Raw genomic sequence first — 11641 nt, 5'->3', positions numbered from 1 at the left:
AGACTGACTGCGCACGCGCGGTCTTTTAAGAGCTGAGACTATTCCAACTCCTCCCCCGGCACACAAAAGGGGAGACCAGTGACGTGTGGGCCCGGAATCCGCAGTCTCCCCTGTGTACTGATGGGAGAAACCAACTGGCGGACCCCCCCTGCCCTGAAACCTTCCCGGGGGCCGCGGACCCCGGGCTGAGCAGCTCCCCCCACGGGGCAGTGCCGCAATCTCCAGGAATGTGGTGAGAGGAGGATCCGGGAGGAGGAGCTCGCCTTGCTGCGGCAGGTCCGACTGTCCCGGGGAGGAATAAAAAGCCCAGCGCCGGAGCCATCGGTCAGTTCAGTGCAAAAAAAATATTTGCTGCCGTGAATTTTGGCCCAAGGAGAACAGAAAGGGGAAGAGATTGAGAGAGATAGAGGGAGAGATGCACTCACTTATTCTCTTGCTCATCAGCCTGTGTTTGCCCTTCCTGTGCTTGGGAAAAGGTAAGTCTCCAATTTATGGTGTTTAATTTTTTTTTTACAATTTCTTTTGTACCGTCCGGCTTGAAGTAAATCTGCACAGTGTCGTTAGATAAAGCCGCCTTGAAGTGTTGCTAATGATCTGTGGCGGGGATCAATAGCACAGAGACCCCCTTTTCTCATTGAGCTGGAAGTACTGCAGCGACCGGGACATCATGAGCGGGGGGGATGAGCGGGGGGACTGAGACCGAATTTACTAAAGCAGCCAAATCTGCTCAGTTAACCGGTAAACGGGGCTGAGATACCAGGGCGTCATCTTCTGCTCTGCTCCATTCTCTCTGTCGGCTTGAACTCCCATTTAATTGCGGGGAGACTAATGGATAACCGGGAGCTGAATGCAAGTGTTCAGATAGCGTCAAAAGGTGCCAGAAACCCCCCAAATCAAAAGGCTTTTTTAAAATCACTGTAATCGGCGCTGGAGATCGGATTGCTGTCCTTTGATATGAGCCCCCAGTTAGAGACATTCTGTGATCGGCACCGTGGCCGTTTCATTCAGTTTGGGTTTTCTTTTTTTTTGTACCATTCCTGGCCACCCTGTAACTGCTGACTTGTCAGTGCGTTCACTCCGTCTCACCTAAATGTGTTTATTGGGGCCAGCTGACTAGTTTTCTCCGATCTGCTCACCAAACTGTTATCTTCAGTGTAAAATCAGGGCTAGCGGGCAGCATCGGTCAAGGCAAGTGTAGAAATTCACAGCACTTGTCATCGAGTGTCTCTCACCCCAGCAAGTCACTTGCCCCAATAATCATAGCAGGTACCATAACATTATATTATACATCATATAATAAACAGGCATAGTAAATGTATTAACAATTTTGAGTAGTTTAGCTAATTATCAGGGAAATTCAGATCCATTTATAAGCATTTAAAAAGTGCGTATCTTTGTGTTTGACACCTCTAACTGTAAAGTACCACAGGTCAATTAGAAAGCCGTTAGTGGGGCTCCTTTGATGGTTTAGCGGTATTGTTAAACGAAAAAGGTTTTTTTTTAATTTGAGTTTTTTATTATTACTTCATGAACCATTGAGAAACTGAGAGCTCCACTGTGCACAAGAAACCACTATTGTCCACTGTTACATATCTATTCTGACAGTGCAGAAAGACAATAACTTGCTCATGTACAGGGTGCATTCCAGCAACTGGGACTACACAGAGCTATGTGTCGATGGACTTCAGCGAGGCTGCTGGAAGTTCACTTCCCCTCCTCACTTTTCCCATCCTTTGCCGCCAGGTTGCTGTGGCAGTTTGAATCCAACTAGCTGCGCCACTTCATGGGGTGAGCGCTCTCCCTTGCCGTGGTGCTCCTGGTGCAGCACTAGGTGCTGCCGGAGAGTCTGCAACAGGCACATGTAGATGGAGTAAAAACAGAAAATGCTGGAAATACTCAGCAGGTCAGGCAGCATCTGCAGGGAGAGGAAACAGAGTTAACGTTTCAGGTCGATGACCCTTAGTCAGAACATGTAGGTGAAGGCCTGGCGATACAGTTCCTGCTGGGCACCGCACAGCTTCTCACTGGTAATCTAGTAATACGTGGTGTAATGCTCCTTACACCTGGAAACATTCTTCTTACACCTCTGTGAAGCACGTTGGGACCTGTATAAATGAAAGTTGCTGTAGTCCTTATAACACTGCGCACCGAGTTTGTTCTGTGTTGACCTCAGTAGGGCGGCAGTTGAGATATTGGCCTCATCATAGAATCATAGAATGGTTACAGCACAGAAGGAAGCCAGTCGGCCTGTCAAGCCCATGCCGGCTCTCTGCAAGAGCACTTCAGCTAGTCCCACTCCCCGCCCTTTCCCCGTAGCCCTGCAATTTTTTCCCCTCAGGTACTTATCCAACTCCCTTTTGAAAGCCATGATTGAATCTGCCTCCACCACCCTTTCAGGCAGTGCATTCCAGATCCTAACCACTCGCTGCATAAAAAAGTTTTCCCTCATGTCGCCTTTGGTTCTTTTACCATTCACCTTAAATCTGTGTCCTCTGGTTCTCGACCCTTCCGCCAATGGGAACAGTTTCTCTCTATCTACTCTATCTAGACTCCTCATGATTTTGAACACCTCTATCAAATCTCCTCTCAATCTTCACTGCTTTAAGGAGAACAATCCCAGCTTCTCTAGTCTATTCATGTAACTAAAGTCCCTCATCCCTGGAATCATTCTCGTAAATCTTTTCTGCACCCTCTCTAAGGCCTTCTTAAAGTGCGGTGCCCAGAATTTGACACTATTCCAGTTGAGGCCGAACCAGTGTTTTATAAAGGTTCATCATAACTTCCTTGCTTTTGTACTCTATGCCTTGATTTATGAAGCCCACGATCCCGTATGCTTTTTTAACTGCTTTCTCAACCTGCCCTGCCACCTTCAATGATTTTGTGCACATATACCCCCAGGTCTCTCTGTTCATGCATCCGCTTTAGGATTGTACCCCTTAGTTTATACAGTAAACTCTCGTTTAAATGGCACCTAATTATCCAGAATTCTCTAATAACTGGCAAAATTCAGGAGTAGGTTCAGGAACCCAAAGGTAAGTTTTACTGTATATTTGTGGCTGTGTAATCGGGGTTCTCGTACCATTTGCCGTGTAACCATGGCTCCTGCATCTCTGGTTGTGTAACCGGGTCCCATGTACCTGTGGCAATGTAACCGGGGCTCCAGCACTTGCGGTCGTGTAACCAAGGCTCCTGCACAAGTGGCCGTGTAACCGCGGCTCCTGTACCTGTGGCCGTGTAACAGGGACTCCTAGATCTGTGTCCGTGTAACCGCGGCTCCTGTACCTGTGGCCGTGTAACAGGGACTCCTAGATCTGTGTCCGTGTAACCGGGGCTCCTGTGGCTGTGTAACCGGGGCTCCAGCACTTGTGGCCGTGTAACCGGGACTCCTGCACTTGTGGCCGTGTAACAGGGACTCCTGTACCTGTGGCCGTGTAACAGGGACTCCTGTACCTGTGGCCGTGTAACAGGGACTCCTGGATCTGTGGCCGTGTAACAGGGCCTCCTGGATCTGTGGCCGTGTAACTGGGGTTCCTGCACCTGTGGCTGTGTAACGGGGCTCTCGTACCTTGGGCCATTATCACTCCATGTCCCTCCTTCTGGTCTGAGGTCGGCCGATATATAAATTGCCTCGGTAGATAACCCTCTCCGTTATCTGGAATTTTTAATCAACCGGCACCATCCCGGTCCCGTCGGTGCCGGATACGAAAGAGTTTACTGTATTGCCTCTCCTCATTCTTCCTACCAAAATGTATCACTTCAAACTTTTCTGCGTTAAATTTCATCTGCCAAATGTCCGTCCATTTCACCAGCCTGTCTATGTCTTCTTGAAGTCTATCACTCTCCTCCTCACTGTTCACTTTACTTCCAAGTTTTGTGCCATCTGCAAATTTTGAAATTGTGCCCTGTACTCCCAAGTCCAAGTTATTAGCATATATTAAGAAAAGCAGTGGTCCTAGCACCGACCCCTGGGGAACACCACTGTATACCTTCCTCCACTCCGAAAAACAACCGTTCACCACTACTCTCTGTTTCCTGTCACTTAGCCAATTCCGTATCCATGCAGCCACTGTCCCTTTCTTATTCCATGAGCTTCAACTTTGCTGGCAAGCCTATTATGTGGCACTTTATCAAACACCTTTTGGAAATCCATGTACACCACATCAGCCGCATTGCCCTCAACAACCCTGTCTTTTACCTCATCAAAAAACTCGATCAAGTTAGTTAAACACAATTTGCCTTTAAGAAGTCTGTGCTGCTTTCCTTAAATAATCCACACTTGTCCAAGTGACTGTTAACTTTGTCCCTGATTATCATTTCTAAAAGCTTCCCCACTACCAAGGTTAAACTGACCGGCCTGTAGTTGCTGGGTTTATCCTTGCAACCTTTTTTGAGCAAGGGTGTAACATTTGCAATTCTCCAGTGCTCTGGCACCACCCCCGATTCTAAGGAGGATTGGAAGATTATGGCTAGTACCTCCATGATTTCCTCCTTAACTTCCCTCAGCATCCTAGGATGCATCCCATCTGGTCCTGGTGACAGGGAAACAATCAGCCATCCAGTGAGTGAATCCTACTATAAAGAGTGTGGATGTCAGGTGGGGTAGCATCAGCATCTGCTGTGATTTTCTCCATACGATAGCAAAATACTGCGGATGCTGGAAATCTGAAATAACAACAGAAAATGCTGGAAATGCTCAGCAGGCCAGGCAGCATCCGTGGAGAGAGAAACAGAGTTAATGTTTCAGGTCTGGGACTGTTCATCAGAACTGGAAAAAGCTGGAGATGTAACAGATATTAAGCAGGTGCAGAGACAGGGGGGGTGGGGGGGGGGGGAGGAATTGAAAGAACATCCTGAGGTGCTGTTCCTTGAGCTTACGTTGAGCTTCATTGGAACAATGTAATAGGCCGAGGACAGAGAAATCAGAGTGGGAGTGAAGCGGTGAATTAAAGTGACAGGCGACCGGAAGCTCAGGGTCACCCTTACGGACTGAACGGAGGTGTTCCGCAAAGCGGTCACCCAATCTACGTTTGGTCTCCCCAATGTAGAGGAGACCACATCGTGAGCAGCGAATACAGTATACTAAATTGCAAGAAGTACAAGTAAATCGCTGTTTCACCTGGAAGGGGTGTTTGGGGCCCTGGACAGTGGGAAGGGAGGAGGTAAAAGGGCATGTGTTGCATCTCTTGCACTTGCACGGGAAGGTGCCAGGTGAAGGAGAAGGGCTGTTAGGGGTGATTGAGGAGTGGACCAGGGTGTCGTGGAGGGAGCGGTCCCTTCAGAATTCTGAAAGGGGAGGTGAGGGGAAGATGTGTTTGGTGGTGGGATCACGTTGGAGGTGACGGAAATGGCGGAGGATGATACGTTGAATGTGGAGGCTGGTGGGGTGAAAGGTGAGGACAAGGGGAACTCTATCGTGGTTCTGGGAAGGAGGGGAAGTGGTGAGAGCAGAAGTGCGGGAAATGGAATGGACACGGTCGAGGGCCGTGTCAACTACAGTAAAGGGGAACCCTCGGTTGAGTAAAAAGGAAGACACGTCGGAAGCACTGGTATGGAAGGTGGCATCGTCAGATTTTCTCCATGGTTGATTAGTCTGCTGGCATTTACATTTCAGGTTCACACATTAAAAATGGCCACTTGAGCAAGGAACCGGAGAGCTGCTGGCTCCTAGGAGCTATATGTGCCTAGAGTCGGTGCCTGCGGGGGAGGTGGGGGTGGAAATTGGAACAAAAAAACCTTCTCAACACCGCAATCACATGGTTCTTCATTACCTAGTACACCATTTCTGAAACCATATTAACATATTACCAGCTCACCATGATAGAATCACATTCAAAACATTTTTTGTACTCTTGTTTTCTCCTCCATCCTCTTCAACCTCCTTAAGATTTATACAAATTTGTGTCTTGAGTGTGAGTCAGTTACCTCCAGTCCTTCAGCAGTGTGTTGCTGAGCCAATCTCTAGGAGGTGTGTACTAACAACCCAAAATGGCTCTCCCTTATTCACCCTTCTTTCCATGGAAAGCATGGTCTCCACTCAATGCCACCCACCTTGAAGATGCTGTTGGCATCAAACCGCTAAATGGAATATGCTAAAGGTGTCAAGTACACAGATGTTTCCCTATGTGACAACAATCATTGCATGTCAAAAGTAATTCATTGTGTGAAGTATTTTGAGATGTTTCAACAGAATAAGGTGCTATACAAATGCAAGTTGAGTACTGTGCATAATTCTGGTCTCCATATTATAAAAACTGTACTATAGAAGCACTGGAGAAAGTCCAAAAAAGATTTACAAGGATGATATCAGAACTGAGAGGGTACAACTATCAAGACAGACTGTACAGTCTTGAGCTCTTTTTCTCTAGAAAAGGGAAGACTGAGAGGTGACCTGATAGAGATCTTTAACATTATGAAGGGGTTTGATAGGGTAGACATAGAGATGTTTCAACTTGTGAGGGAGTCCAAAACTAGGGGCCATAAATATCAAATAAAAACAGAAAATGCTGGAAATACTCAGCAGGTCAGGCAGTATCTGTGGAGAAAGAGAAACAAAGTTAACATTTCAGGTCGATGACTTTTCATTATCGACCTGAAAAGTTAACTCTGTTTCCCTCTCCACAGATGCTGCCTGACCTGCTGAGTATTTCCAGCATTTTCTGTTTCTATTTCAGATTTCCAGCATCCATGGAATTTTGCTTTTCTATTCGGCCATAAATATAAGATAGTCACTAATAAATCCAATAAGTAATTCGGGAAAAACTTCTTTACTCAGTGTGGTGAGAATCTGAAACTTGATACCACATGGAGTGGTTGAGGCGAATAGCAGAGATGCATTTAGGGAGAACTAGATAAATACACGAGAGATGAAGGAATAGAAGGGTATATTGATAGGGTGAGATGAAGTAAATAGAGTGGGAGGAAGCTCATGTGGACCATAAACACTGGCAGAGACCTGTTGAGCTGAATAGCCTGTGTCTGTGCTGTAAATTCTATGTAAGATTTATTATGTTTAAGAGAACACAATTCTTACTATAAATTTCTCTGGAAGCCTTTCTTATTGAGTATGTATTAATAGGGATCATTTTCAGGTAGTGTTTTTAAATTGCTTTCCAGTTTTACATTGGTTTACAGATGGACTTTGAGTTCTTCATTTTAATAAATGTTTGTGCAGTATTTGCAGGGACAGTTTTCCCATCCATTTACGAAGTAGAATACTGGCTCCGCTTTCTCACTTGTCTAAATGTTAATTTTTACTTTTACAGGTCACTTTGACACTTTACAGTTGGTACTTAATACTGGAACCTGGCCAGTGCAAATAAATTCTTTATACCAGTCCCTTAAATTCTTACACTATCTTTGCAAGTTCTTGAAGGTTTTGATATTTATTACCCTATTTATATTGCAGCACTGCAATAATATAAATGAGACAGCCTTACATGCCTCCATAGGCTCCAAGACACACTTCAGGAGGGGGGGGGGGGGTTGTCTGTAGTTAAAAAAGATAAAAGAAAGACTTGCATTTATATAGCGGCTTTCATGACCTTGGGACCTCCCAAAGCACTTTACAACTAATGGTGTACTTTTGAAGTGTACTCACTGTTGTAATGTAGGAAACATGACAGCCAATTTGTGCACAGCAAGGTCTTACAGACAGCAATGAGATAATGACCAGATACAGGAAACTCTCATTTAAACCACACCTAAATATCCAGAATTCTCTATTAACCGGCAAAATTCTCACTCCGAAAACAACACCTCAATAACCAGCAATGTTGCCGAGTCCGAGTTTCCCGCATTGGCTGAGTTAGTCAGTGGGGGTAGCTCTCCAAACAGCCACGACTCGGCTTCTTGGCGCTGTCGGAAGTCGGAACACTTCAATAACAGGAGTCTGACTCTCCGGCGCTGCCGGTAGTCTCTTCTGATCCGCCATTTTACAGGGGTACTGTGTCTCCCACGCTGCTGGTAGTCATTGCATTGCACGACCCTCGACTGGCAGTACTGTACTTAATCAAGCATCTTCCACCATCCATTTAACACAACATTCTGTAGGTGAGTACCCAATCACTGTATACTGCACATTTCTTGATTTTTAAAAATTTTTCTTGGTTAAAAATAGCCTCAGTAGATAACCCTCTCCGTCATCCGGAATTTTTGATCAACCGGCAACACGCCGGCCCCGTCGGTGCCGGATACCAAAGAGTTTCCTGTAATCCATTTTAGTGATGTTGGTTGAGGGATAAATATCGGCCAGGACACTGGGACAAACTCCCCAGTTCTTCAAATAGCATCATGGTATCTTTTACATCCACCTGAGAGGGCAGACAGGGCCTCGGTTTAATGTCTCATCTGAAATACAGCATCTCCTTCAGTACTGGACTGAAGTGTCAGCCTAGTTTATGTGTTCAAGTCGCTGGAGTGCGACTTGAACCCACAACCTTTTGACTCAGATCCGAGAGTGCTGCCAGTGAGCCAAGGCTGACACCGCAAGCTAGAATGAATGCAACTTTTGTGCTGCTCTGTATGCACAGTTATTCTAGGATTGTCAAACCTTTCCTGCAGCATGAGCAGAATAAACAGCATAAGCCACAAAACAGCTCTGTAATATAATAAATGGGCTATATCGGGGACCTTTCACAGTGCATTGGGCACAGGACTAAAGGTCTCTGTGAAATAATCTTTATGCTAAAGCAGGTAACTCATGATCAGGATACATATACAAAGGTCAGTTCTTCAATGCCCATCCCCTGCTCAGACAGTGTAGGTGTAGGGTGTCTGCTCTGTGGAAAGCCAAAGATCAATATCCCATTTATAATGCAAATCTGTCATCAACACAACTGCTTAAGTTGGCAGCAGATTTATGCTGGTGGAAGTCAAAGGCAGCGACTGAGGCAATGGCTTCTTGCAGGGTAGCACAACAATTCAAATGCTTCCATCCTTATTATTTAGGCTATGTTTAGTTTTGACAACACTTCACTGCTTTCTTGGTGGAATATGACAATATACATGGCACTCTGGGAACTGCTCATATACTTTACAAATGCACAGGCACGCACATATTACAGCAGGGCACTCTGCATTACTGTCTTAACAATATGTTTTCCTGTGACCCATTAAATGTGGCAAATGACAAACACCAAGGCCCCGATTTTCTGGAAGCCGTCGGGCGGCTTTTCATGTGGCCGGGGGCCGAAAATCACCGAAAAAGCGGGACACGACCCCCCACCCCCCCCGCCTGATTCCCCGCCCCGTCCGACTTTCGGATCGCCGTTTCTCCACAACCCGATTCAGTCCCGCCCGCCGCTGGCAGGACTGGCCGTTGGAACACTAATTACCACTTATTTCCATGTTTAAGCCGATTTTTCAGGGGCCGTTGCGATTTTGTGGGGTTCCCCACGCTAAACACGCCTGCGGGGAACCCCGCTGATGAAACCTGGCATGAAGCTTGCCGGCTTGCTTGCTGTCAGCTGCAGGTCATTCGGGAAAGCTGCGATTTAAAGGGACAGCATTTGTTTGGTGAAGGACCTTGTTGCTGCAGGCTTGGGGCTACTTCTTCAAGGCTTAGGCACAGCTGTGGAAGGTTGGAGCCTCACACACTTCTCAAATGCGATCTCCTGGGAAGCCCCTCTCGCCACCCTCACTCAGCGCTTCCTCAGCGGAGGCATCTACGAGAAGCATGGGACGCCTTTTTTTCCTTCCCTTCTTGCCATTAGAGGATCTCCAGCAGCAGAGGCGGCAGCAGCAGAACCAGGAACAGCTGGATGAGCACCAGGAGCACCAGGCTGCTGCTCACTCACCTGAAGCTGCACAGGCCAGAAGGGGCCAGCGCTTGGAAGTGGCTTGAGAGCACCTTGCTGCACTTTAGGGGGCCATGGGGGACCCGTTTCTGCACTGGCAGTCCTACTCAGAAGGACTTCCATGAAGTTCTGGTTTCTCTGTTCAATAGATGGCCAACGCTGCTCAAGAGATGTCATTCTCTTATGAGCACTCACCTAGTTTTCCGTACCCTGGCGAGTTATCTCCTCCATGGAGGTTGCCAACCTTTCCATGGTGATGCATTCATGCGCCAATGACTCCACAAAGGCTCCGCTCATGGTCGCTATGGCGCTATGGACTCCTCCATTCGCTCCACACTCACAGCGACCCTCGAGACAAAACCTGCCAGAGACTCCTGCATCTGTGCATGGAGATCCATCACCTCTTCTCTTGCAGATAGACCCAGAGGCAGAGGGTCGACATGCAGCGCAGCTGAGCTGAGCTGGCAGAGTCCTGCGCCCTCCGACGAGGACTCTCCACTGCTGTCCCTGTCTCCAGAATCTACTGAGGCTCACTTGTGAGCTGTGAAGCACCAGGTGACAACACTACTCTATGTCCCGAAGGTCCCCCCGAGGTGTGAGTGTCTGCGCTGGTGCTGGGTGCTCTTACTTCTGCTGACGCTGCGCCCTCAGAGGTTGGAGCTTCCTCTGAGGTGTCTGGCTGCACAGCCTCTTCCTCCTCCACAGTGGGGATGGGGGCTCTGGATAGTCCTGTGGGGGAGTAGAGGAAGGAGTTAAAGATGTGATGCCAAGGTTACATGCACATTCGCGTTGACATCTGCTGACACCTGCATCCATGCAGCATTGGTCTCAGTGGGAGGCCTCTTCCTCCCTGACCTAGGGAAGAGGACCTCCCTGTGGGCCCTAACCCCATCCAATAGTGCCTGCAGTGAAGCTTCGTCGAATTTGGAGGCAGCTCGGGGTCTGGCACTGGCCACAGCTGCTGCAGGCTCCTCTGCCATCCTGTATGGTTCGTTTGGAAGCCTTCAGAGGATGCAGTGCTTGCTATGGACCTTGAAAGCACCACGAATGATGACATCATACTGTGGGGCTTTCTGACTAGAAATGGACAATTAGCAAGGCTGCCCACATGCTGGGAATTAATTGGCCACTTGAGGGAAAATTGCGTGGAGCTGGCTGACATTTTTTTGTGTGTCGGAACCCCACATTTGGGGGAATCCGACCATTTCCCACACAAGCCACAAAATCGGGCCCCAAGATTCTTGCCAGCACAAGTACCTTCATGCTGCATGTTCAGTTAACCTAAGGTGGCTACTGATCTGCCTGGGCAGTTGGGTGAAATGTATCAGATTAAACTGTGGACCAATTATCAGGAAGAAGCCTTACGACTGCAGCAAGGAGGACAGGTAATACATTTAAGATGTATTTACATGAACGCCAGAAGCATAAGAAATACAGTGGCTGAGTAATGGTAAATTGGGAGCTACTTGATATCATAGTAGTAACTGAAACCTGGCTAAGAGTGGGGAATAAGTCTTCAGGACTTTGTTTGCTTCAGGAAGGATAGAAAAGGAAGGGAAGAATACCTTGGGGGCGATTTTGTTAATGGGGGCATGTTGGAGGCGGGACTGCTGCTTTGCGGGTCGATGTCCCACCTCCATCGATTTGTGGCCAACCCACGCTTGTTTTTCCTTGATTTACCTTGTTATACCTGTCCAGTGGGCTTAGCAGGCCAATAGAGGTTAATAATTATGATCTAATTGGGATTACGGAAACATGGTTGCAGGGTGAGCAGGGCTGGGAGCTTAACATACAGGGGTATTCAGTATTTAGGAAGGATCGACAAAAAAGAAAGGGAGGAGGGGTAG

General features: G+C 47.5%; 2 protein-coding genes across 2 annotated transcripts in view; one reads left to right on the top strand and one right to left on the bottom strand.

Annotated features, from left to right (window-relative positions):
- The first annotated feature begins 243 nt into the window (after positions 1-243).
- ca4a (carbonic anhydrase 4a) overlaps positions 244-11641 on the top strand; it is a 57846-nt gene continuing 46448 nt past the window's right edge. The window contains exon 1 of the mRNA XM_085964497.1: positions 244-476. Within this exon, the coding sequence (XP_085820623.1) occupies positions 416-476 (61 nt within the window). The 5' untranslated portion in view covers positions 244-415. The remainder of the gene's footprint in view (positions 477-11641) is intronic.
- Positions 1704-3097, bottom strand: LOC147102203 (protein FMC1 homolog). Its single transcript, XM_085965083.1, has 3 exons — positions 3080-3097; positions 1973-2032; positions 1704-1861 (listed from the first exon to the last, which is right to left on the bottom strand). Exons 1-3 carry the CDS (start codon positions 3095-3097, stop codon positions 1718-1720), a joined length of 222 nt encoding a protein of 73 aa, XP_085821209.1. The 3' UTR covers positions 1704-1717.

Source organism: Somniosus microcephalus, chromosome 22 (genome assembly GCF_052327205.1).
Source record: "Somniosus microcephalus isolate GS21.2 chromosome 22, FLI_Smic_1.0, whole genome shotgun sequence".
NCBI classification, from domain to species: Eukaryota; Metazoa; Chordata; class Chondrichthyes; order Squaliformes; family Somniosidae; genus Somniosus; species Somniosus microcephalus.
This window is presented reverse-complemented; position numbering and strand designations above follow the sequence as displayed.